This window comes from Trichomycterus rosablanca, chromosome 11 (assembly GCF_030014385.1).
Source record: "Trichomycterus rosablanca isolate fTriRos1 chromosome 11, fTriRos1.hap1, whole genome shotgun sequence".
Lineage (NCBI taxonomy): Eukaryota > Metazoa > Chordata > Actinopteri > Siluriformes > Trichomycteridae > Trichomycterus > Trichomycterus rosablanca.
Genome location: NC_085998.1, coordinates 18,257,174 through 18,281,895, shown reverse-complemented (window position 1 = coordinate 18,281,895; position 24,722 = coordinate 18,257,174). Strand labels below are relative to the sequence as shown.

Here is a 24,722-nt window from a genome sequence, read left to right as displayed (position 1 = left end):
TAGATAGATAGATAGATAGATACAGTAGATAGATAGATAGATAGATAGATAGAGTAGCTAGATAGATAGATAGATAGATAGAGTAGATAGATAGATAGATAGATAGATAGATAGATAGATAGATAGATAGATAGATAGATAGATAGATAGATAGAGTAGATGGATGGATGGATGGATGGATGGATGGATGGATGGATGGATGGATGGATAGATAGATAGATAGATAGATAGATAGATAGATAGATAGATAGATAGATAGATAGATAGATAGATAGATAGATAGATAGATAGATAGATAGATAGATAGATAGATAGATAGAGTTGGGCTTTTTGTGCTTAAATGAGAATAAAAAAACAAAGGTGTTTACAAGATGTTGCATAAAAGGGGTGAAAATTAAATATTTTAAGGTCTTTTAAAAATTTTGAACCTTCTAAGAATAAGAAAAAGGAGATAAAAGCTTTATGCACTGATATTTGAATAGCACTGATAGTAGAACAAGAGAGGCAGCTATCTCAAATAACATCATGGCTGTAGTTTGCATAATGAAAAAAAGCAGTCATGGCCTTCCACGTGTTGGGGAACCCTGGTGCCAACATCTGGCCATTCTTGCTCAGTGTAGGTGTTGTGCATTTTTTTCTACAATGTAGAAATAAATATGTCATGCAGTTTGTAAAAACAAATCATCAGAATTTTTGTCACTCTCTGGCTCCTAAAGGCAGAGCTCATAGTAACAAAGGCAGCTGGTTGTACATTGTATAAACATAATATTACATTATATAAAAGGAGTTCAGAAAAACAGACAATTTTGTGGGTGTGTTGTGTAAACAGTACTGCAGTTAGACTGCACACCACCTGAGCGCCCACAAATGACATATTACATTTATGCAGTCTGAAATGTATAACAGCTGTATGGATGCTGGAGAAGATCAGGAATAGTGACATTTTTCTTGCTGAGGCACTTTTACACAGACATGACTATATCTCATGGTGGAATGGCCGAAGCCCTGCGATGGATTGGCACCCTGTCCAGGGTATTCTTTAATTCATCTTTCTAAACAGATGACCCAAGTCTGTAGGTCAGGGACTCTTAAGCTCTGGTCCATGGTACTTTTGCAGCCCACCACCTATAGAGGTACATTTGCACATCTGTACTTCAGGCTTATTATTACTATACATTAAGTCCAGGTTTTGGCCATTGTTGTGACCAGCAGACAAAAGTCTTTCCTAGGTTTGTGTTATTGTGTATGTCTAGAATGAAGATCTGCAGGCACGAGTACGGTATTTGGAGTCATGTGAGTGTGTGAGAAGAACTTGCACCTGGAATGGCCATGATATGGAGGAGGGGGCTCGCTGGGCAACTGACAGTCGCACCGTGTGTTCCTGTGTGTCTGGGAAAGTTCAGTGTGCCGTGTCAAATGGTGAGTGACAAACCTTTATTAAACTGTATGGATGGACCTGAAATACAGTTAGGAAAAACAAGTATTCAACAAGATTTTTTTGTTATACACCATAAGACCAAAAACGTGTGCATTATTATTTAGTTGTTTTGGCCTCACCAACTGCCACCTCGTATATAAAAAATCAACATATAAAATAATTGAAATTCTTCTAACTTTATAGCATTAGTTTGGGGAAGGCCCTTTTCTGTTGTAGGAATGACTGCCCCCCTATGGCATTATTTGATGAGATTGGTATGAAGAAACCCTAGTGGCATGCGTAAGCCCTGATCTGAGAAAGTCTAATATTTGACTACCTAAGCACATAATCCCATAGACACACTTTAAAATCTAACAAAAAAAACCTAGTGCTGGCCAACTACATATTAATGCCCATGGTTCTGGAATAGAATATCCAACAAGCTTCTAGTCAGGTAAAGGCCGGTATAACACCAAGGGCCAGGAAAGAGGGGTAAACTCCAATTTAATGGCCATGATTAGAATTGAAATGTCTGCATGAAGCTCCATGGTCAGGGGTTCTGGCCATATATAGTGTACATCAAGTGGGGGTGTGTTGTACAGACTAACTTAACTTTTTGGACAACTCTCTTGATTTAGGCATATTTCTTTTTTTCTTTTTCTTTAAATTTTTTTCCCCCTTTTTTCCTCCCCATTTAGCGCATCCAGTTGTTCAATTTGCATCATGCTTCCTCTCTGTCTATGCCGAACCCTGCCCTGACCGAGGAGATCGAAGCTAACCCATATCCCCTCCGAAACAGCCGGATGCATTTTTGCCACCCACACATTGATGAGTTTGGCGCCACCTAGCGTTGCATGCGGAGAGACACACCCTAAGGGCACTCTTCCTCATCTCTTGTACAGGCGCCTCTAATCAGCCGGCAGAGGTCGTAATCGCATTCTGACAGAGAGAGACCCACATCCGGTTCTTTGTCTCACCCCCCCCAACTGAGCAACCGGCCAATCGTTGCCCATACAGCCACTCAGCTTAGAACCGGTGAAGCAGAGCTGGATTCGATACTACGTACTCAAAATCCAGCTCTGGTTGCAGCGTGTCTTTTTACCGCTGCGCCACCTGAGCGTAGCCATATTTCTAACATGCAATCAAACATCACTGTCGTTACATCCCTAGTTAGTCCAGGTATTTAATGTTTTTTATCTCAAACGCACCTGATGCAACTACTGAAGCCCTCAAAAAGTCATATTAGGTGTTCTGATGACAAAATCTGATTTGAAAATGTGTGCTCTTGGGGGTTGAATTATTCTGAGAAAGCAGTCGGAGTATAGTAGGAATCCTGTGGTCTGTTTTTCACTCCAAAAATGTTTCTCTGTTCCACCCATTGTGACAGTTTATTTTTGTTTCCTAAACTTTATCAGATTGTCAGTTAAATCTCAGTTACAGCTGATAGCACCCTATAACGCAGTTAATGTTTCAGAAGTAGAGCAGAGTGTGCATTTGTTTGTTGGTGTTTTTTTTATTTTTAGAACAGAGATTTGCCTTGTTGCTTTGTAGATTATGTAAGCAAACTAATGTCTGTGCTTGTGGTTCTCACACTGGAGCCGCCTGACATGCTGTTGGAGTCACAGTGTGCATGGTTTGTTTTTACTAGTTTAGGTTATTTATTTAATTTTGAGCTCCTTCTTGTACATATTTACAGCACTTCTTAGAAAAGTTTGGTCATAGGTTAAAGGCCAAAAGAAAGTTAAGAACCTCTGTGATAGCCTTATATCAAAATCAAAATTTATGTTTATTTATTAGGATTTTAATGTCATGTTTTACACACTTTGGTTACATTCATGACAGGACGGGTTACTGGTTACACAAGATTCATCAGTTCAAATCTTTAGGTCAAAATGTCAAACAGTCATGGACAATTTTGTATCTCCAATTCACTTCACTTGCTTGTCTTTGTACTGTGGGAGAAAACCCACACAGACATGGGGAGAACATGCAAACTCCACACAAAAAGGACCCAGACCACTCCACCTGGGCATCGAACCCAGGGCCCTCTTGCTGTGAGGTGACAGTGCTACCCCCGAGCCACTATGCCACCCTATCTATAATTAAATTAAAAAATGTTTTTGTAGCCATAGCCTAGTGGTTAAGGTACTGGACTAGTAATCAGAAGGTCACTGGTTCAAGCCCCACTACTTCCAGATTGCTGCTGTTGGGCCCTTGAGCAAGGCCCTTAACCCTCAATTGCTCAGACTGTATACTGTAACTGTAATGTAAGTCGCTTTGGATAAAGGCATCTGCTAAATACCAAAAATGTAAACGTAAATGTCTCTACAAGTGCATCATGGTGGCACAGTGGGGTAGCGCATTTGTCTCACAGCAAGAAGGGGCTGGGTTCTGTTCCCCAGCAGAGCAGCCAGGGTCCTTTCTGTGTAGTTTGCATGTTCTCCCTGTGTCAACAGTGCATAATAACATTTTTTTTTTAAACTCAGTGTACCAATAGTAAAACATTATGATGTTTTATTGTATTATTTTTAATTAATTACAGATTTAAAAAAGGGAATTTGTAAATCAATCCTTTCTGTCATTAGGTTTTCACATACTGTCCAAACAAATTCTGGCATGTGCTACAAATTATGTTTGATGGGACAGACAGGAAGGAGTCTGGTCTGTGTTCATGTGAAACATTACAGTTATGTAGTTGCTCCTCTCCTTTGTCCTCAGTCTAGGAACATATCCGGTTCATAAAAACCCTCCCTTATACCCGCTTCTAAAAATGTGTGGAACAGAACTGTAATGTTTATTATAATGAAGAAGCATCCTGAAATTTATAACAGTTCCTTTAGATCTGCAGGATATTAGTGGAAAGTGAATAATGGCTTGTTTTCATTTAGAATTTGACCCAGCTATGTCTCTGTCTTAGTTCTTTTCCTCCCCCTCTCTAATTAGTTCTGCATGGTCTTTTAGTGAAGCTTTGCTGCAACATATTTTTAGTTCTGTGTGCATGTACTGTATGTATGAACTGTATGTATGAATGAGGGACCGATGGTGTAGTACATAAATAAAAAACCCAAAGTAGTAAAAACTTTAGATTTTCTTCTACACCTTTTTTGTCCCCATTTTAGATGTCCTTTGCTCTGTTCTCTCTTTTTGTAAAGAGCCCACTTGTTGAAAGATTGGCAGCAAAGCTTATGTCCTTCTGCCTTGCCAAATATGGCCGACAGAAGGGGCATGGAGGTGCAGATGATTACTCTGAACTGTCTCGTTGAGCTTTAATTTGCTCCAATCTGAAGTGCTACTATTGGAAGTGGTTTCTACTTCACAGATTTGCTGGCTCTTCTGTTGGGAAACCTGCCTCTTTTTTAAGCGTGATGCCAGGCTCGATCTGGTTATCTACTGGCATATGATGCCAGCATACTTGTGTCCTTCTGAGAATTCAGCCAGTGTTCCGGCACTTTTTGAACCTAAGATGAGCAAGTTGCAACAGTGGCGTGTGATAGCTCTTTTCCAAAATGTTCCCCACTCAGGTGGTGCAGCGCTAAAATACGCTAGCACACCAGAGCTGGGATTTCGAATACATCGTATCGAATCTTAGCTCTGCCTTCTGGGTGGGCTAGACTGCTATATGAACAACGTTTGGCTGTTGTTCATCCAGGTAAGGGAGCTGAATAGGAACCTCATAACTGATGCAATTATGACCTCTGCTGGCTGATTGATGGCGTCTGCACAGAGTAGAGGAATAATGTTGATCAGGGTGTGGCTCTCCGTGCACAAGGCTGATTGGCATGAGAACTCGCCTTGTGCTGGTGAAAAGATGCAGTCGGGTACTGCTCACGTGTCGGAGGGGGCCTGTGTCAGTTCGCTCTCCTCAATCAGAGGCGGAGTCAGCAACAGTAGAGAGGAGGCATAAAGCAATCGGGTAAAAATTGGACGCGCTAAAAATGGAGAGAAAAAGGGAGAAAATGCATTAAAAAAAAACCACACTGGGTGCAGGCTGTGCCAGTTGTTGTGGTGGGGTGCCATTTTTGCACTGCTGTCCCTGGCTTGTTCTGAATTTTGAGCAGATGGCTCTATTCCTTTTCCACCCACTTTCTCTATTGCAGGCTACAGGTTTTTCTTGCAGCTTTCATTTGTAACTTTGTTTGTTTCCATTATTTTGACCACCACATTTATTTTCTCTTTACCCTTTTAGTTTGTGTTTTTGTAGCCACTGCATTGTTATACCTTGGTGAAGCATTCTGGAAAGTGAGTTAATTTTCAGCTTTTGTTGGTGCGGGGCTCCATCTGACGCCTCAATAGTGAGGCGCGACTCGCCCTGTTAGGCTCTGTCTTATTTTTCAATTGACTGTCCTAAAAAAAAAAAAGAGGATAAATGATCCAACTACAACAAAACCATTTGAAACTTGTACTTTATTAAGAGCTTTGAGTTAAAGATCATTCAAGCCCTTCTGAAAAATAAAGAATCTTTTTTTATACAGTTGTCATAGATCCAGAACAGAGACATACACAGAGGGGTAATCTGTAAACCAACATGTAGTACCAGACATGGATCAAAAATACAGATAAACGTGATACTGATATCTAGTAAGATTGGGAGCTGAAAATATTGTGAGTGCATGAGATGAAACCCTCTATATTACAATTTAGATTTACAGAAGCATGAAGTGTAGTACAGGCCTCTTTGTAGTACAGACCTGTTTCTGCATCAGATAATAATAGAATGATAGTGACAATATACTTCAAGCCTCGTCGTGTACAAAGCGCAAAATGCTTATCTTGTAAATGCAGCCTATAGCTAAAACACTGACAAAAGAACCAGCACTGTTGTGTCTCAGATGTAGTTGTGTCTTTTCAGATTTCTGATCATTCTTTGGTATGTACTTCTTTCACAGAGTGCAGTTATGAGGGCAGAATCTATAGCAACTCTGAAGTCTTTAGCCCTCACCCCTGCTCTAAGTGTGTGTGTCAGGTATGAACATAAAGGGATTTTATCTTTCTTCATGTTCTCTGTCTCATGTTTTAAAATATCATGGAATTCTTTTTTAGAATGGGAAGGTGGAATGTGAGGACATTTACTGTCCGACTCTGTCCTGTTTAAAAACAGTTGTCCCCCCAGGAACATGCTGCTCTGTTTGTCAACCAGGTACACACTAACATGAATGTGGGCCTTTTCACTTGCATTTAACTGCACAGCATTTTAGTGTTATACATCCTACAATGTGACAACAGTGTGTTCTTTGTTCTCCTTCGTAGGCTGTGAGTATGAAGGAGAGCTGTATGCCAATGGAGAGCTGTTTGTACCCAAAACAAACCCCTGTCTCAACTGCACATGCTTTGTAGGTGTTTTTTTCATAGCTGTATGCACTAACATTGCACTATATGACACCTCGCCATGACTTTGTTGGACACACCATTCTAAAACCAAGGGCATTCTTTTGGCCTACCCCAACTTTTCCTTTATTTCCCTTTTGCAGCTTTTGGACTGTGTCTGTCCAAAGTTCCAGTTCAGCCAAAGCATTTTTGAGGGTGGTTCCAGTTCATTCCACAGATATTCAGTGTGGTTGATGGCAGGGTTCTGTCCAAGCCACTTGAATGCTTCTACACCAAACTTATCAAACCATGTCTTCCATGTCAGTGCTTTTCCAAACTGTTGACACAAAATTATAATTAGTTATTTTATAACTAGGGCCTTACTAAATTAACGGGGAAATTTGCTTAGTTTGCTTAGTTTTTCAAAAATCACAGATTTCTCAGATTTGTGCCACTTTTTACGGCAGTCATTAAATAACATACATAAATTAAATAATAGAATAAATGGAAGCTACAGCATAGCCTACCTGAATAGTTAAAGGACAAAGGATGATTTTCATGGCCATGAATTAGGTAGGGCCTTAATTATAAATATATAATCAGTTTTTGTGCAATTGATTAGCAATGGGTTTGGCTAAAATATCTGAACTTAATAGCTAGGCTGCTTTCACATGATAAGCATTTTGCGCTTCGTTTGTCATCAGGTTAAGTGAATATTGCTGTTTACCGTATTGCCTTTCACATGCAAAGTTGCATCTAAGCAGCAATCTTGATTAAAAAATGATAAGATTAAAAAAGGAAATGGGTTTTAGAAACTGTTGCTTCAATCAAAGAGCGCACATTAGATTCTATTACAGAGCTACGAAGCCACAAGAAGTAATTTCAGTATTAGTAAACATAGAATTGCTATCTCTTATGCAAACCTGGTCTTCCTATTTCATAGCTCACTAGTTGCTATGGCATTTTTTTTTTTCAAAGTGCCATGGTTCTCCTAACATAAAGTTAGGGAGTTTGGGAGAAAGAACACGACTGAAACTCCTTCCAATGTGCAACTGATTTCCTGTATATTTGCCCATCATTTCCTTCCTTTCTTCTTGATGGAGCCTTGCACCCACCTCCTCCCCATTTTCTCCACAGCACTTCATGTTTTGTTTTTCTAAATCAAAAGGTGTGTGTGTTGTGGGGGGGGGGGGCCCGGGGGGCCCAGCAAGAAGTGGGAGCCTCCCTGAACTCCAGCCCTACATTCTCAGATGTCCTCCTGCTTTCCTTACTGTCTCATTATCACTCATGATCCACAACAGTACAGTGTTTAATGAAACAGTTTCTTTCCACCATAACTGTGTTTCACTTTTGACAGTGTCATACACTGCCTGGCCAAAAAAAAAAGGTAAGAGCCTCCCATTGGATAATTACTGCATGGGTGTTATAACCCTCAAGTTATTTAACCCTAACTGATGCAGTGAGTAGCTTCTCATTTGTTAAACAACCATGTTGAAAGACACATCCTGTGGTCGTGGAAAAGATGTTAATCTGTTTCAGAAAGGTCAAATTATTGGCATGCATCAAGCAGAGAAAACATCTAAGGAGAAGCTGAAACTACTAAAATCAGGTTAAGAACTGTCCAATGCATTATTAAAAAGAGGAAGAACAGTGGGGAAACATCGTCTTACAGTACAGTAGAACTCAGGGATATGTTTAATAGTGAAAGTAAGAGCATTTCCACACGCACAATGCAAAGGGAACTCAAGGGATTGGGACTAAACAGCTGTGTAGACTTAAGAAAACCACTTGTCAGTGAGGCTAACCGGCAAAAACGGCTTCAATTTGCTAGGGAGCATAAAGATTGGACTCTGGAGCAATGGAAGAAGGTCATGTGGTCTGATGAGTCCAGATTTACCCTGTTCCAGAGTGATGGCATCATGCCTAGTGCCTACCGTACAAGCCTGTGGGGGCAGTGCTATGATCTGGGGTTGCTGCAGTTGGTCAGGTCTAGGTTCAGCAACGTTATGTGCCCAAAGAATGAGGTCAGCTGACTACCTGAATATACAGAACAACCAGGTTATTCCATCAATGGATTTTTTTCTTCCCTGATGGCACGGGCATATTCCAAGATGACAATGCCAGGATTCATCAGGCTCATATTGTGAAAGAGTGATTCAGGGAGCATGAGACATCATTTTCACACATGGATTGGCCACCACAGAGTCCAGACCTGAACCCCATTGAGAATCTTTGGGATGTGCTGGCGAAGACTGATGTGCAGTGGTCCAAATCTCCCATCATCAATACAAGATCTTGGGGGAAAAATTAATGCAACTCTGGACAGAAATAAATGTTGTGACATTGCAGAAGCTTGTGGAAACGATGCCACAGCGAATGTGTGCCTTTTTTTTTGGCCAGGCAGTGTATAAACAGTTTATTTTATTGGGTCAGTGTTTGGTTAGATTGGAGCGCAGCAGCAAGCGGTAAAAACCGAGCATCAAAGCAGCAAATGTGAGCAGTGCTCAGTGTCATGCAGCAGCAAGGTAATCACTTAGTATAGCACCACAGCAGTCTTGCTGCGTATTATGTAAAAGCAGCATAAAGAGGGTTGTCCAAATACTTTTGGCCATATAGTTTGTAGAACAAAATACATAAATGTGAAAAAATGATTTATTTCATTTGTTAGGGCACAAGTCATGATAAAAAAAAATTTGAAAATATCAACAGTTCCTTATACAACTGAACAGTGTTGAAATGTGTTGCAGGATAGTTTGGTGAGATGTAACCCTAAACACTGTCCCCCAACACTGTGTGCCAACCCGTACAAACGGCCTGGGGAGTGCTGCCCGACTTGCTCAGGTACTTGCTTGAATGCACACAGTCACATATACCAACACACAAAACTTTCACTGCCCTTTCTACTGCTGGCAAACTGTAGATGTTTACTTTGATGTCTCTGATAATCTGAATAGACCTGTTTAACTTGATGAACCCTGTACACAAAAAATAGCTTTCTTCTTGTGACAATTCCAGCAGGACAGATCAAGAGACCACACATAACGACTGATATGTAGTCATGTGCATTTACAAAAATGTGTTCTGATTTTTTTTTATTGAATCCAAATTAGAAATAAAGTTTTGTTCTTTTCTGGTGTTCTGTTAAGCATGTGACCTAGATGGCCGCCCCTACTATGACCCCTTCAGTACTGTTGACGGCTGCCAAACATGCACTTGCAGGGTATGTGTGTCATTTTATACATATGCTTGCGTGATATGTTTAAAGATGATTGTATTGTAAACTAGGGTTTTTTAAACTTTTTTTTCAAGCGACCAACATTTTGTAAATGATTTTTACAGTGACCCAGGCAACACAAACAATGCATCAAAACAAAACACAAAACGAAATATGCTTCATTAATAAAAATGGTGACAATCTGGTCCTACTGTTGTTTACAAGTAATGTAAGGCCTCCACAAGTTTTTTGTTTTTGTTTTTATTTATTAGTATTTTTCTCTGTGACCCATTTTTTGGATCAACCCAGGATTTGAAAAACCATGAAGTAAACTACTGAAAGAGAAACTAATGAAGACCCAGCTATGATAATGGCCATTTAGTAAAAAGAGCTGGACGAATGTTGGACGAAAAGGCCTGTTTTGCAACTGATGCACCAATTATCCCAAAAGTGTTGGTTGTGTTATGGTTAGAGATTCTTTACATCTGATTTGTAAAACAGAGGTGGGTTGGCAGAGTGGCTCGGTGGGTAGCACTGTCGCCTCAAAGCAAGAAGGTCCTGGGTTCGATCCCCAGGGGGGAGGACCGGGTCCTTTTTGTGTGGAGTTTGAATGGTCTCCCCGTGTCTGCATGCGTTTCCTCTCAGAGTCCAAAGACGTGCAAGTGAGGTGAATTGGAGATGCAAAATTGTCCATGACTGTGTTCAACATGAAACTTGTGAACTGATGAATCTTGTGTAACCAGTAACTACCGTTTCAGCCATAAATGTAACCAAAGAGTGTAAAACATGATGTTAAAATCCTAATAAATAAATAAAACAGCGGCACAACAAAGGGTCTTTTCTAGAAACAAAATTTAAAGCATGTAATTGTATTTTGTATTATTGATGGGTAAAACACTTACATTTTGCTGCCCACATACTTTTGTCCATATTGTAAATGCACAAAAATACATAATAGAATTTTTTTACTTTTTAGATCAATAATTGTGAAATGTTTTGTTTCAGAATGGTGATGTGTCATGTGTTGACACGCAGAAGTGTGCTGTTTCATGTCAGGATGGTGTAAAGCCTGCATTTGGCTCCTGTTGTCGGGACTGCTCTCGTTGTGATTATCAGGGTGAAATTATTCCTGTTGGAGCCTCATTCTCTGACCATGGTGATCCCTGTAAAAAATGTGTCTGCCACGTAAGTAAGCTTTTGGTGGTGCTGCAGACATGTAGACATACAGTACAGTCACTAACAATTGTTCCTGTTTATCTGCTTTTTTACTATTATGGCATTTAGCACATGATTTTATCCAAAGCAACTTACAAGTTTGACCAAATATAATCCAAGCAGCTGAGGGTTTAAGGGTCTTGCTCATAGACCCAATAATAAAATCATTTTATTGTGCAATATCACACCTCGGACAGGACACCAACACCTCCGAGGCTCGAGAGAATACTGTATCTGTAATAAGCCTTCATGGGTTAAAATATAAAACTAGTAATATAATTCCTGATCCCCACAACAGTTGTGCACACCTACACCCATCCAGACATACACACACAATGAAATCCAATGATGTCAGAAGCCATTTTTAACAAACAGTCCAAATTAATAATATACAGCTTAGTCAACATTTCTTTGTCCTGTTTATTTGTGTGTTGTTGTTTTTTTTTTTACCAAATATGCGCTCCATGTGTAGGAGGGCAATGTGGTGTGCAGCAGTGTGTCTTGTTCCAAGCTTGACTGCACTTTGTTGGAAACTGTTGGGGGAGAATGTTGTCCCAGGTGTCGAAGTAAGAATGTGTGGATTTATTTATCTCTCACTGTGGGTGTATGTGCTGGCTAGTTTTTATTTAATACAAACTGTTGTCTTTGTCCAGCTGGGATTGACCTCATGACTCTATCACGTCTAGGTTGCATCCAAAATGATGTGCGCTACCAGCACGGCTCTGAATGGCAGCATCCAGAAAATTCGTGCAGTGTCTGTACATGCACAGTGAGTTACAGTTTCTATCAGAGCTGCCACATACACCAAAAAGAATGTATGGGTCTCTTCTACATACAAGCGTGTTTTCTTTTTTTGTGTTCTTTATGTCTGTCCTAGGAGGGACAAGTTCATTGTACATCAAAAGCATGTAACACACCTTGTACAAGTCCAGCATCTGTCCCAGGAATCTGCTGCCCTGTGTGTGATGGTAAGTCAGCCATATATGTACTGTATGTGTACACACTATATTGCCAAAGTATGTGGACTTTCCTTCTAATCATTGAGTGAGTTCAGGTGTTTCAGCCACACCTGTTGCTAACAAGTATAGAAAATCAGTCATTTTCTTCTTAAGTCAGGGAAACTTTGAGAAAGGACTTTTCCATAAATGTGCAACGGTGCACAAATCCAGGTATTATGTATGTATGTATTATGTTGGCCAATAGGGTGGTGTCCAGGACTATAAGTATCCAGCACAGACAGTTTCAACAAAGAGCTGAAGAGAGTTGTGTATGCTTTGTTTGCTGCTGCTGTCAGGTTGTTGCAAAGCTTTAATATCAAATCACATAAAAGCCCAATGAAAATATGATCCGACTGCTTGCATATTTGGAATACAGTTTGAATCGGATTGGAAACTGACTGTACAAAGTTGTATTGAATTAGTTTTTAGTTCAAACAACAGAAAATATGTCCCATTTCAGCTCAATTTAAAAACTAGGATGTACAAAAAAAAAAAAAACACAGCTAAGATTTTAACCCAGATCTCTGTCCTGGTGGACTAGCGTGACAGACTGTTTCGCAACCCGAGCACATATGCATATATTAAATTAACAGTAATACTGATAATAGAATCATTACATTTGCACAGTAGACATGACTGTATTGGCTAGCATAATTGAGCTTGGGTTTAGATGGAATGTCTGTGTGAATAAATTTATGGAACAATCACTTTTCCACCCAAACGAGACCAGAAAACATCCTGAGTAATGAATCAATGCAGTTTTTGCTAAAATCTATTTTATTTTTATTAATTGCTTTATTCTGCTCAGGGTCACGTCAAGTCCTGTTCCGCTGGGAAACACTGGGCACAGGGCAAGAATACCATGGAAAGAGCGCCAATCCATTGCAGGGTTTAGCTTTAGCTGTTCAACCCGAACATGTTTGTGTAGATGCCTGGGCTGGCCAGATCCGGCAGTGGTGGTCTAGCGTAATACACAACTGTGCCACCCAAGCACTTTGCTAAACTTTTTTAGACTTCTTTGAATTCTTAAACAACAAATTAAAATTATGTGTACATCATATTCTTTAAAATACTAATTTGCAGATAGCATAAAAGCAAATAATCCAATATCAGTATGATCATGTTATGTTTCCTACACATTTACTGTTTTGTGTTTTATAGGGTGTGGCATGAATGGGCTTAATTACCTTAATGGGGAGCAAGTTCCCAGTAGAGATCGATGTGAGCAGTGTGTGTGTGTGGTAAGGAAACATCTTCATGGCAATAGGAGTCTATAGATTTCATTTTCATTTCAGTTTCATCAACCACTTCGTCATGGTTCACCTCAGAGCCTTGGCTCATACATAGCCAATCATGATTCGAACCTGGATCTCAGCGGCGGTGGTTTAGCATAATAGACGAAATAATGAGACTTCTGATTGGTCAATATATCTAAGTCAAGACAGAGACCCATATATATATATCATATAATATACAATACAGTGATGTGAAGGAATATTTGCCCCTTTCTGATATAAATAATTGACATCTTAGTTACATAATTAACCAATTAATCAAATGTAACTAATTATTATGTTTTATTAGACTAGACCAACCCAGATTTGATTACTGTAAAATAAAGTAAATGTTTAGTTTGTCCTATTTGTAGGTGTTCCATAACTCAATAACCAATTAATGGTGTGGGACCAGTAGTTACTGGAAATAGAATCATTAAATTACATAAGCACTCCCAGCAAATAAACCATAGTTGATACTTGCAGATGTGCAGGTGTAATGTGTTTGTGGTCTGTGGGTTTGCAGAATGGAAACGTCCACTGTCAGCCTCTCACTTGCCCTGCCACACCATGTTCACATCCTGTCAGAAAAGCAGATGACTGCTGTCCAAGGTGAGCATCTCAATCTTTTACTATATTTTGTACAAACACACAGAAATTTTCATTATTTCATGTCTTCAGATTACTCAGATTAATCGAACGGGTTCATGAACAGTATGCTACGATATATCCCAACAAAAATGTCAAACTTCGTTATGTTTTTGTCTCTCACTGCCTGGCATAATATACCTATTACCTATCATAGTGTGTATTCATAATGTGCAAATTAGCAATAAAACAAAGGGCCTCTGATTTGTTGCCTGGCTGTCATACCAGCATGATTGGCTATGTCTGTCAGGAGGGATGTTTGAAGGGTTTTCTTAATAATGCTGTAATTGTGGCCTCAGCTGGCTGGTTGATGACTCCTGCACAGAGATAGGGAACATTGGAGAGCAGTATGTGTCTCTCCATACACAATAATGCTCTCTGTGTAAACCCATCATGTGCAGGTAAAAAAAAAAAAGCTTGGCTGCTACATGTGTCTGAATGCATTAGGTATGACTATCCCTGGTCAGGGTAAGGGTTGGCAGCAGTGCAGGTGAGATACAACTGGGTAATATGACTAGATTGGATGAAAAAGGGAATAAAACATAAGAAGAACATAAAAAATTTAACGTGTGTGTAGGTGTGAGCAGTGTGATTATGAGTCTGAGCTATATCTTGATGGGCAACGATTTTCCTCCAAATCAAATCCTTGCTTGAGCTGTCAATGTTTAGTAAGTTTTTTTTTTTTTTATCTAATTGATTGTGTTTCTTGTATGTTATATTTGTGTATGTACATGTTTTATATGTGTGTGTATGTTTCTGACCAGGCTGGAGAGGTGGTGTGTGAGCGAACAGAATCTTCATGCCCCCCTCTGTCCTGTACACACCCAGCCAAACAACCTGGCAGATGCTGCCCTACATGTGACTGTAAGTAACATACATATATACACACACACAATATACAAACAATACACACAATTCAAGCAATACACACACAATACACAGACACAATGTACAAGCAATACACAAGCAATACACACACTACACATACAACAAAATACACACACTACACATACAACAAAACACACACACACAGAATAAAGAATTATTTTTCCTTTAAGGACATCCTGTTATTTAAGCTTGTGGGGCTGTGTTTTGTGCAAAATACCACTTTTATTGTTCTACCTTGGTTAAGTATCCTACAACTTTTATTTTTTCCCCATTCTCTGAGGTGCAGGGCTTTACCTATTGCTCCAAACTGTTAGTGTGCTTGTTTTTGATATTAAAAATATTAAAATATAAAATATATGTTTGATATTGCCTGCAATATATACCATTAGTTTAGAACTGTTTGTAAAAAAGACTCTCATCCTGGAAAGAAGCTGATTTGCAATCCTACTGTTCATGCAGTGTGTGAATATGAGAGAAGAGTGTATGCTGATGGGAAGGTGTTCAATCCACCGGGAGATGGACCATGTCTCAGTTGTGTCTGTGAGGTTAGTTTAATATAACTGCTATGTTTTTCATTCATTTTATTTTCATCAGTGCTTTATCATGAACAGGGTTGCTGTGGGTCCGATTGCACCGGTAAACACTGGGCGCAGGCAGGAATACCCTTGACCGGACACAATCCCTTGCAGGGATTTTACCATTCCCTTAGACTTCATGTCTGTGTAGAGCTCCCAAGCACTGCAAGGGAAACTGCAATATAAATGTACAAAAAAGTAATCAAAGTCATCACTTTCACACATTATAATAATAAAAATCAATCTGAATTTAGTGGTACCAATTAGGAATTTTAAACACAGTGATTAGTTCATAGTTAATACGTGTGCTTAAACGAGAAGTGATAAACACAGTGGTTATTGGCAACTAATAAGCAAGTTATTATTAACACTTCTCTTACTTCATTTGCTCCATAAAAGTGTAAAATCTATTTGATCCTGGTCATGGTCACAGTGGGTCTGATTCACTGTGGGAAAGGTAAGAATTACCCTGGACAGTCTATTACAGGGCAGACACACACACACATACACACACACATACACACACCCATTCACACATATTTACACTTTTTCAGTAGCTGCACTAAATGCCTTCCTTTGGACTTGTGGGAGGAATCCAAAGTACCCGGGGGGAACCCACGCCCACACAAGGAGAACATGCATACCTGTGACATGTTATGTCTATGTAGCCACCCCGCCAGTCGATAGCATTGCTGAAATTCTAACCCAGATCTTGGCGGTGGTGGTCTAGCATAATGGATCGCTGCACCACCAGAGCATTAGGATGACATGTTTAGGAGTTGTTGTTTTTTTCATTTTTTATTCTCTTTTACAACACAACTTGTTAAGGGATATACTGTTGGGCTTTTTGTTTAGATTTACAGTGGATTCAGAAAGTATTCAGACCTTTTATTTAGTACTATGTAAAAGGCCTTTTGCAGTTTTACATGTGGTGTTCAGTACCTGTTTTTTGCCTGACATACTGTTTTAGTTCATTTTACTCTTATCAGACAAGATCAATTTTTTCATCACATTGCCTAAAGCCCTTTACATTCAAACTTCAAGCTGGCTGTTATATGATCGTTACCTATCAGTGGCTTTGGTCTTGCCACTTTGCCATAAATGTCTGGTTACACAGTACTGCAGAGATGGTTGTCCATCCAACACATACTTCCATCTCTGCACAGGAGCTTTTTTAGAGAGACCTTTCTGACTAAGACCCTTCTCGCTTGGATGCCTGATTTTGATGGATGGCCAACTTTTAAAAGATCAAAAAAGAAAGAGGTTGTGCCAAGCTTCTTCCAAATGGAAATGATGTATAGTCTGAATACTTTCTGAATCAAATATAAATATTAACCAAAAGCCATGTTTGGAGTAAACATTTAGGAAGAATTAAGGTAAAAAAGCCCTTCAAACAAACTATTTTCAGTGTTTGTGTGTTTGTATTTATGTGTCCGTGTGTGCTGAAGAGAGGCAGTGTAAGATGTCATCAGCAGAGATGTCCCCCTGTGCAATGTACAAACCCCATAAGAGACCCCCATACCTGCTGCCCTACTTGCAAAGGTAACATACAAAAGCACAAGCAAATTTTTTATTTTGTTATAGTTTATTACATTTCTGTATTCAGTGATTTGTAACCCCACTCGACTGACAATGTGAAAATACTCATCCTGTAAATGAAGACATATACAAAGCACTTTGCTCATGTTCTTATTCTCTATACGTGCATGAATCCACGTAAAACATGCATTACTTATAAATATTGACATTTATTTACCAACATGCATTTCCCCCCTTTTTACCCAATCCAGTCTTATCCAATTACTCAGTTGTATCTTTCCTCTGTTGCTGCAGACCCCTACCTAACATTCCCCCTCCCACACATGTGTAGTAGCCAATAGCTTATTTTCTCTTGCTTGTGGTGGTTTCACACAGGGATCAGTATTGCATACAGAAAGTCGTGCACATCTTCGTTATTCACCATCCTTATGCAGGTGGCTTTAACCAGCAAGAAAAGGCTGAAATTGCAGCAGCAATGAGGAATTCCTTCAGCCCACCCACTCTCAGACCTAACCAATTATGTCTGTGTAGGCACCTGATAGCTAGAACATGATGAAGATGGTCATTTACTAGTGGATAAAATATAGCACAACAGTGACAGTACCAAGAACTGGACATCCCTCTGAAGTTCATGAAAAGACGAGAAGAAAAATGATTCAGGGGCCTCCGGCAACATTAAAGGAGCTGCAGGAACTCCTTGCAAGTACTGGCTGTGTAGTACATGTGACAACAATCTCCTGTATGTCTGGGTTGTGGGGTAGGGTGGCAACACGAAAGCCTTTTCTTAAAAAGAAAAACATTCAAGCTTGGCTTTATTTATTTTACATCACAAAAATCTGGCATTGTAACAGCGGTGTGTAGACTTTTCCACTGTATCTCATGTTTGCATATATTATTTATATGCCTTTTGTTTCTGATTAGTAATAATGTAAGTAATGTCTAAATAACTTTTATATCACCCAGCCTTACTAAATATGACATAAAACAATAAAAGGCTGTTTGATTTTCAGTGTCACATTGTATTTACTTATCTAAAACAAGAGGTAACCAATGAATGCAGGTTTCTCTGCTAAATAAATGAAATCTTTTATATATTACATTTTAAAACATTTCCTATATTTACTAACGGTTTTTATTGTTCGAATTTGCACGTGTGTGTGCAGCATGTGTGGTTGATGGTGTTGAGTATGAGCATGGCTCAGCGTGGAACTCGGAGGATGCTTCTTGCATGAGGTGCTCTTGTGTGGAGGGGAACGTTTTGTGTGGGATAAAAGAGTGTCCACCTTTAACCTGCCTGCATCCCACCACAGTATCTGGTGAGTATACGAGGCAAAAGACAGGATAGAATGTGTATGTGAGTTATGGGATGTCAGGACACTGAAAGATCTGTTTTGGTACTTTGGTCCTGAACTCACAATAACTGCAGAACATTATGTAATTGTCTTTGATGTCTGTTTTAGAAGCCTGTTGTCCATCTTGTCAACGCTGTCACTTTAACCAGCGCGTTTTTGAAAATGGCCAAACTTTTGTGGACCCAGATGAGCCCTGTCAGAGGTGCACATGTCAGGTACATTAAAAAGTATTTAGCATTTTTGAAAAATTTATTTATTAAATAAGGTCCTCTTCGTGCAATGGTTTGGACCCTGTCATAACCTCTTGTAGTCTTGAAATTCTGTTCTTGGCTGACAAGAGTGGAAGCTAGTGTTGTCTTCTCCCACTGTTGTAGCCCACTCAAGGTTTGATTGGTTTACTAAGATGCGTTTCTGCTTATCACTTTTGTACAAATTGCTTTAGCTTTTTCTTGTTTTCCACACCCTGTAATTTGTGCCCTCACCTGTCTTGTGCCAACTAGAGTTCCCAAAAAAAAGAATAAAAGGAGGGAATGCAGTGAAAAACTGTAGCTGCTATGAAGAGGCCAATATAGGGAGCAGAGCACACACTCCACCAACAGCCACCCAGCATGGGATTAAATGTGGGGTCTGCTAATAAGAGTGTTGTCATGCTGTGCCTGGAGGCAGTTTGCTCATCCAGAGTGGTTTCACCATGACAGGAAATGGCCAAACTCTAAAAACACAGCAACACTGGCTGAGCTCCCCAGAATAACCACTTATGCACCATCTGAAAGAAAATCAGACCAGACTGAGCCTGGCACCATAACATCAGAGAGAAGTACTGGTAAAACAGAGAAGTTACCAAGTATCCTGCTTATTAAAGGCCCTATTAGTCATTTGTGCCCACCCATGCCATTAGTGTCATGGCAGGTGGGCATGATAATGCAATCTATGCCCTTCCATCACTGCCAAGCTGTACGACAGGTGGGCATGTTACACCTACAGTGTATCACAAAAGTGAGTACACCCCTCACATTTCTGCAAATATTTCATTATATCTTTTCATGAGACAACACTATAGACATGAAACTTGGATATAACTTAGAGTAGTCAGTGTACAACTTGTATAGCAGTGTAGATTTACTGTCTTCTGAAAATAACTCAACACACAGCCATTAATGTCTAAATAGCTGGCAACATAAGTGAGTACACCCCACAGTGAACATGTCCAAATTGTGCCCAAATGTGTCGTTGTCCCTCCCTGGTGTCATGTGTCAAGGTCCCAGGTGTAAATGGGGAGCAGGGCTGTTAAATTTGGTGTTTTGGGTACAATTCTCTCATACTGGCCACTGGATATTCAACATGGCACCTCATGGCAAAGAACTCTCTGAGGATGTGAGAAATAGAATTGTTGCTCTCCACAAAGATGGCCTGGGCTATAAGAAGATTGCTAACACCCTGAAACTGAGCTACAGCATGGTGGCCAAGGTCATACAGCGGTTTTCCAGGACAGGTTCCACTCGGAACAGGCTTCGCCAGGGTCGACCAAAGAAGTTGAGTCCACGTGTTCGGCGTCATATCCAGAGGTTGGCTTTAAAAAATAGACACATGAGTGCTGCCAGCATTGCTGCAGAGGTTGAAGACGTGGGAGGTCAGCCTGTCAGTGCTCAGACCATACGCCGCTCACTGCATCAACTCGGTCTGCATGGTCGTCATCCCAGAAGGAAGCTGACACACAAGAAAGCCCGCAAACAGTTTGCTGAAGACAAGCAGTCCAAGAACATGGATTACTGGAATGCCCTGTGGTCTGACGAGACCAAGATAAACTTGTTTGGCTCAGATGGTGTCCAGCATGTGTGGCGGCGCCCTGGTGAGAAGTACCAAGACAACTGTATCTTGCCTACAGTCAAGCATGGTGGTGGTAGCATCATGGTCTTGGGCTGCATGAGTGTTGCTGGCACTGGGGAGCTGCAGTTCATTGAGGGAAACATGAATTCCAACATGTACTGTGACATTCTGAAACAGAGCATGATCCCCTCCCTTCGAAAACTGGGCCTCATGGCAGTTTTCCAACAGGATAACGACCCCAAACACAACCTCCAAGATCACAACTGCCTTGCTGAGGAAGCTGAAGGTAAACCCAATTGAGCACCTATGGCACATCCTCAAGTGGAAGGTGGAGGAGTTCAAGGTGTCTAACATCCACCAGCTCCGTGATGTCATCATGGAGGAGTGGAAGAGGATTCCAGTAGCAGCCTGTGCAGCTCTGGTGAATTCCATGCCCAGGAGGGTTAAGGCAGTGCTGGATAATAATGGTGGTCACACAAAATATTGACACTTTGGGCACAATTTGGACATGTTCTTTGTGGGGTGTACTCACTTATGTTGCCAGCCATTTAGACATTAATGGCTGTGTGTTGAGTTATTTTCAGAAGACAGTAAATCTACACTGCTATACAAGTTGTACACTGACTACTCTAAGTTATATCCAAGTTTTATTTCTATAGTGTTGTCCCATGAAAAGATATAATAAAATATTTGCAGAAATGTGAGGGGTGTACTCACTTTTATGATACACTGTATTTTGTCATGCTGTTTAACCATATCAACGATTTGTCTGTGTGTGGCTACAGGATGGCACAGTGCAGTGTGTTACGATGCAATGCCCACCGGTTTCCTGCTCCAACCCCTTCACTCCGTTGGGACATTGTTGCCCCCAGTGTCCAGGTAAAGAGACACCACGGTGCATAACCACCTTATGCACTAGATTCTGTGTTGACTACTATTTTTTCCTTAATGGTTCCAGACTGTGACTTTGATAACCGAGTGTTTATTGACGGAGAGACCTTTCCGAGCCCCGTGAACCCCTGTCAGGAGTGCGTGTGCACAGGTGGACATGTGGACTGCCATCAGGAGTGTCCCAGACCCAACTGCCATTATCCTCGTCCAGGGACCTGCTGCCAGAATAACTGCAACGGTAACATGGAGACCAAACATTGTTTAAACACGTGCACAAATCCATGCTCATATAAACATTCTCTTTTTGTTAGGTTGTAGCTACGCTGGTAAGGATTTTCCAAATGGTATGGAGTTTTCTCACCCAACAGACAAGTGCAGGGAATGCCACTGCTTTGTGAGTAAAACACAAGTGCAATATTTTTTACATATTGTGTATGGAAATGTAGAATTTTTTGGAAAATGTTAAGCTATTCTTGTTGCTTTTCACTGTCTTTTTATAAAAAACTCTGTAGAATGGCAATGTGCAATGTCTGATGAAAAGATGCCATCCTGTAAAATGTGGTGATCCATTTATGACACCAGGAGAGTGCTGTCCTCGTTGTCCAGGTACAAAATATAATGTTTAAGGGCTGGGGAATATGGCAAAATAGTATTAAAATAACTATTAATTACAGTCATAATACTCTGTAGTAACACTTTCATTGTTACTATATAATAGTCTTTAGGTCATTTTTATGTTTTACCACCTGTATGTTTCATACTGGTCAAGGGCATGGTGGGCCTTCCCTGCTCCCTCAGTCTTACTCAGTCATGTCAATCAAAACGGCCAGCTGGTTGATAGCACTGCTGAGATTTGAACCCAGAACTCACCCATGAAGGGCTGGTGATAGACCCCTGTGCCCCACGACTGTATGTTCAGTGTCAATGTAGAGTATTTATAAACACTCTTGTATCTTTTTCCTCCCTGATACTCCTGATTCTTAATTATGGTATTTGTGTCACAGCACCACCTGCTGACTGTGTTTACGAGGGATCCTCTTACAGACACACCCAGCATTTCTACCACCCCATGGACAGCTGCCAGTCTTGCTTCTGCACCAACGGGACAGTGAACTGCAATCGGAAGCCTTGCCCCTTCGTGCACTGCTCCCACCCTATCCTGGAGGAGTGCTGCCGCACTTGTGATGGTACATCCCAGATTCATATGTAGAACATCTTAAGCACTTTTCCCATATGAATTTTTACATAGCTGTTAATTGGTCAGTGTTATATGGGAAAGCACTTCATGGTCAAAATGTGTAATAAATCCACAGCAGGTTAACATGACAATGTCAGGTAAGAGAAACATTAAGGGATGTAATTTCAAACATCAATGTAATATAGAAAACATAAACAACCCAATCAATAACAATAAAATTGCCGTGAAAATATTTCAATCTAAACCTGCATTTATCATTTAAGTCATGCTTTATACTGATCAGGGTCGCAGTTTCTCCAGAATTACTTGGTTAACTGCAGTAACACAAGTCATATATGTGTTTTTAGCTCAGGTTTTGCAGCTCAAATAGAATTGAATGTAGTCATTGTAAACAAATATAAAATCTTTAATTAGCAGATACATCAGCTATTAGGAACATCTTCAGTTATTTAAAAAGCTTTAGTTTGCATGAACTTCCTAAAATATTATGTATATTTATGAAAAAGTTTGATTGTTGTTCTTCAGGATGTATGTACAATGGCATAGAGCACTCAAACGGAGCAGTGTTTACAGACATCTCAGACCCCTGTGGAATGTGTGTGTGTCGTGAAGGCACTGTGACATGTGAGAGGAGACGCTGTCCACCCATTACCTGTCCTTTTCCTGTACAGGAGGAGTGCTGTCAGAGCTGTAATGGTATGTTTTATACTGAGAATAAGGATGTTTTCCTGCTGGAGTGTTGACAGAGTTATTCACACTGTATAAATGTACCTAAATTTCATTAAAATCAATACTTACCATAACAATAAGACCTAAGCTCACAATCAGAAATATAAAACAGGGTTCTCATGCCCTGTCTACATTCTTTTTTTCCAATTTTTTCAAAATAATCTGCATGAAAATGGCAAACGCTATAAAAATGGTATAAATATGCCTGCCCAATAGGTGACAATCCAATTTGATGTAAAACACTTAAAGCAGAACATTAAGATACTGAACAAATTCATCTCTAGATTAGAGCTGTTCAGAATTAAGCCTGTTTGTTATATAAAATAAGGTGTTTGGGTGGCACCCTGTTCAAATGTGCAAGCAAGTTGGGAAAAACAAATGGGAAAAATTACACGAAATAGAAAAAAAAAAAGAAATAACTGCCCTAAACTGCATTAAAAAAAAGTAGTTTTTAATGACCTAACATTTCAGTGTTTGTGTGGACAAGGCTCAGAGCAACTGCTGTTTTACAAGGATGGATTTGTGATGTTAAATGTAATATATGGTGTGTGTCTATGTGTTTGTATACATGACTGTGTTTGTTCATCTTTATTCAGGTTGTAAGTATGGTGGAATAGATTACTTAAGTGGACAGGAGTTTCCGGACCCAGCTGACCGCTGTAACCACTGTGTGTGTATGAATGGCCACGTGACCTGCAGCAAGAAACCCTGTTACAATCCAGGCTGCTCTCACCCTGCAACCATGCCTGGACACTGCTGTCCTGTGTGTGATGGTGCGAGATTACTGCATATAATCATATAATATTTTAACTGATTGGTAGGGTAGACCTCAAATTCAAAAAGTAAAGACCCACCTGTTTACTAAGAACATAAATAGAAACTAACCTTTCACTTACTAAAGTCTTCAAAATCTCTAATACCTCCATTCCCTCAAAAACTATATATATCTACACCTGTGTATTTTAAATTCAGTTAATGACCCATTATGACAATGTGACGTTGTTAGATTTTTTTCAAAAATAAATAAAAATCAAAGGCTAAATCTCTTATTTAAAAAAGTACTGTATTCCATACTTTTAAAGCCCCTTTGGCAGCAGTTACAGCTGAAGGTCTTCTATGATTTGTCTATACAATTTTGCACACCTGAATCTGGGCAGTTTATCCAATTATTCATGAAATATCCTCCTAAGCATGAAATATCCTCCTGGTTGGTTGATGGCTGTTAACTGTCTTCGGGTCTCTTCACAAATGTTTACTAGGATTTAAGTCTGAGCTTTGGCTTAGCTACTTAAGGACATTTAGAGACTTTCTTTAATCTAGTCATTTTCCCTTACTGCTTGCAAGAAGAGCTGCAGTCTATCATGTCTCCCCACGAAGTACACATTCACTGTGGCTGCCTTTTAACACCTGCCAGTGACTGGTTCCCACACAGAACTGTACCCTGTGGACACAGTCACACACTATGTTACACTATGTTACATGTGACGAACCAAATCCAATAAAAACCTTTTTTCCCCACATCTGTTGACACCCAGTTTTTGTTTTTGGCAGCATTCATCTATTGCTTAGTTTTCGTTTTTGCCTCACCAGACTAGAGAGGCTTTTCTTGTCTTCACATGCTTTTTAACAAACTCCAAGTGGGCTGTCATCTTA

The 24,722-nt window shown here is 40.0% G+C and overlaps 1 protein-coding gene across 1 annotated transcript in view; it reads left to right on the top strand.

The window, feature by feature from the left end:
• kcp (kielin cysteine rich BMP regulator) overlaps positions 1 to 24,722 on the top strand; it is a 57,095-nt gene that overhangs the window by 16,731 nt on the left and 15,642 nt on the right. The window contains exons 5-20 of the mRNA XM_063005244.1: positions 1,254 to 1,419; positions 9,868 to 9,941; positions 10,941 to 11,120; positions 11,623 to 11,716; positions 11,837 to 11,919; positions 12,028 to 12,118; positions 13,310 to 13,389; positions 13,949 to 14,034; positions 14,648 to 14,738; positions 14,835 to 14,934; positions 21,210 to 21,380; positions 21,454 to 21,536; positions 21,655 to 21,748; positions 22,147 to 22,329; positions 22,866 to 23,036; positions 23,666 to 23,842. Coding sequence (XP_062861314.1) covers positions 1,254 to 1,419; positions 9,868 to 9,941; positions 10,941 to 11,120; positions 11,623 to 11,716; positions 11,837 to 11,919; positions 12,028 to 12,118; positions 13,310 to 13,389; positions 13,949 to 14,034; positions 14,648 to 14,738; positions 14,835 to 14,934; positions 21,210 to 21,380; positions 21,454 to 21,536; positions 21,655 to 21,748; positions 22,147 to 22,329; positions 22,866 to 23,036; positions 23,666 to 23,842 — 1,924 coding nt within the window. The remainder of the gene's footprint in view (positions 1 to 1,253; positions 1,420 to 9,867; positions 9,942 to 10,940; positions 11,121 to 11,622; positions 11,717 to 11,836; positions 11,920 to 12,027; positions 12,119 to 13,309; positions 13,390 to 13,948; positions 14,035 to 14,647; positions 14,739 to 14,834; positions 14,935 to 21,209; positions 21,381 to 21,453; positions 21,537 to 21,654; positions 21,749 to 22,146; positions 22,330 to 22,865; positions 23,037 to 23,665; positions 23,843 to 24,722) is intronic.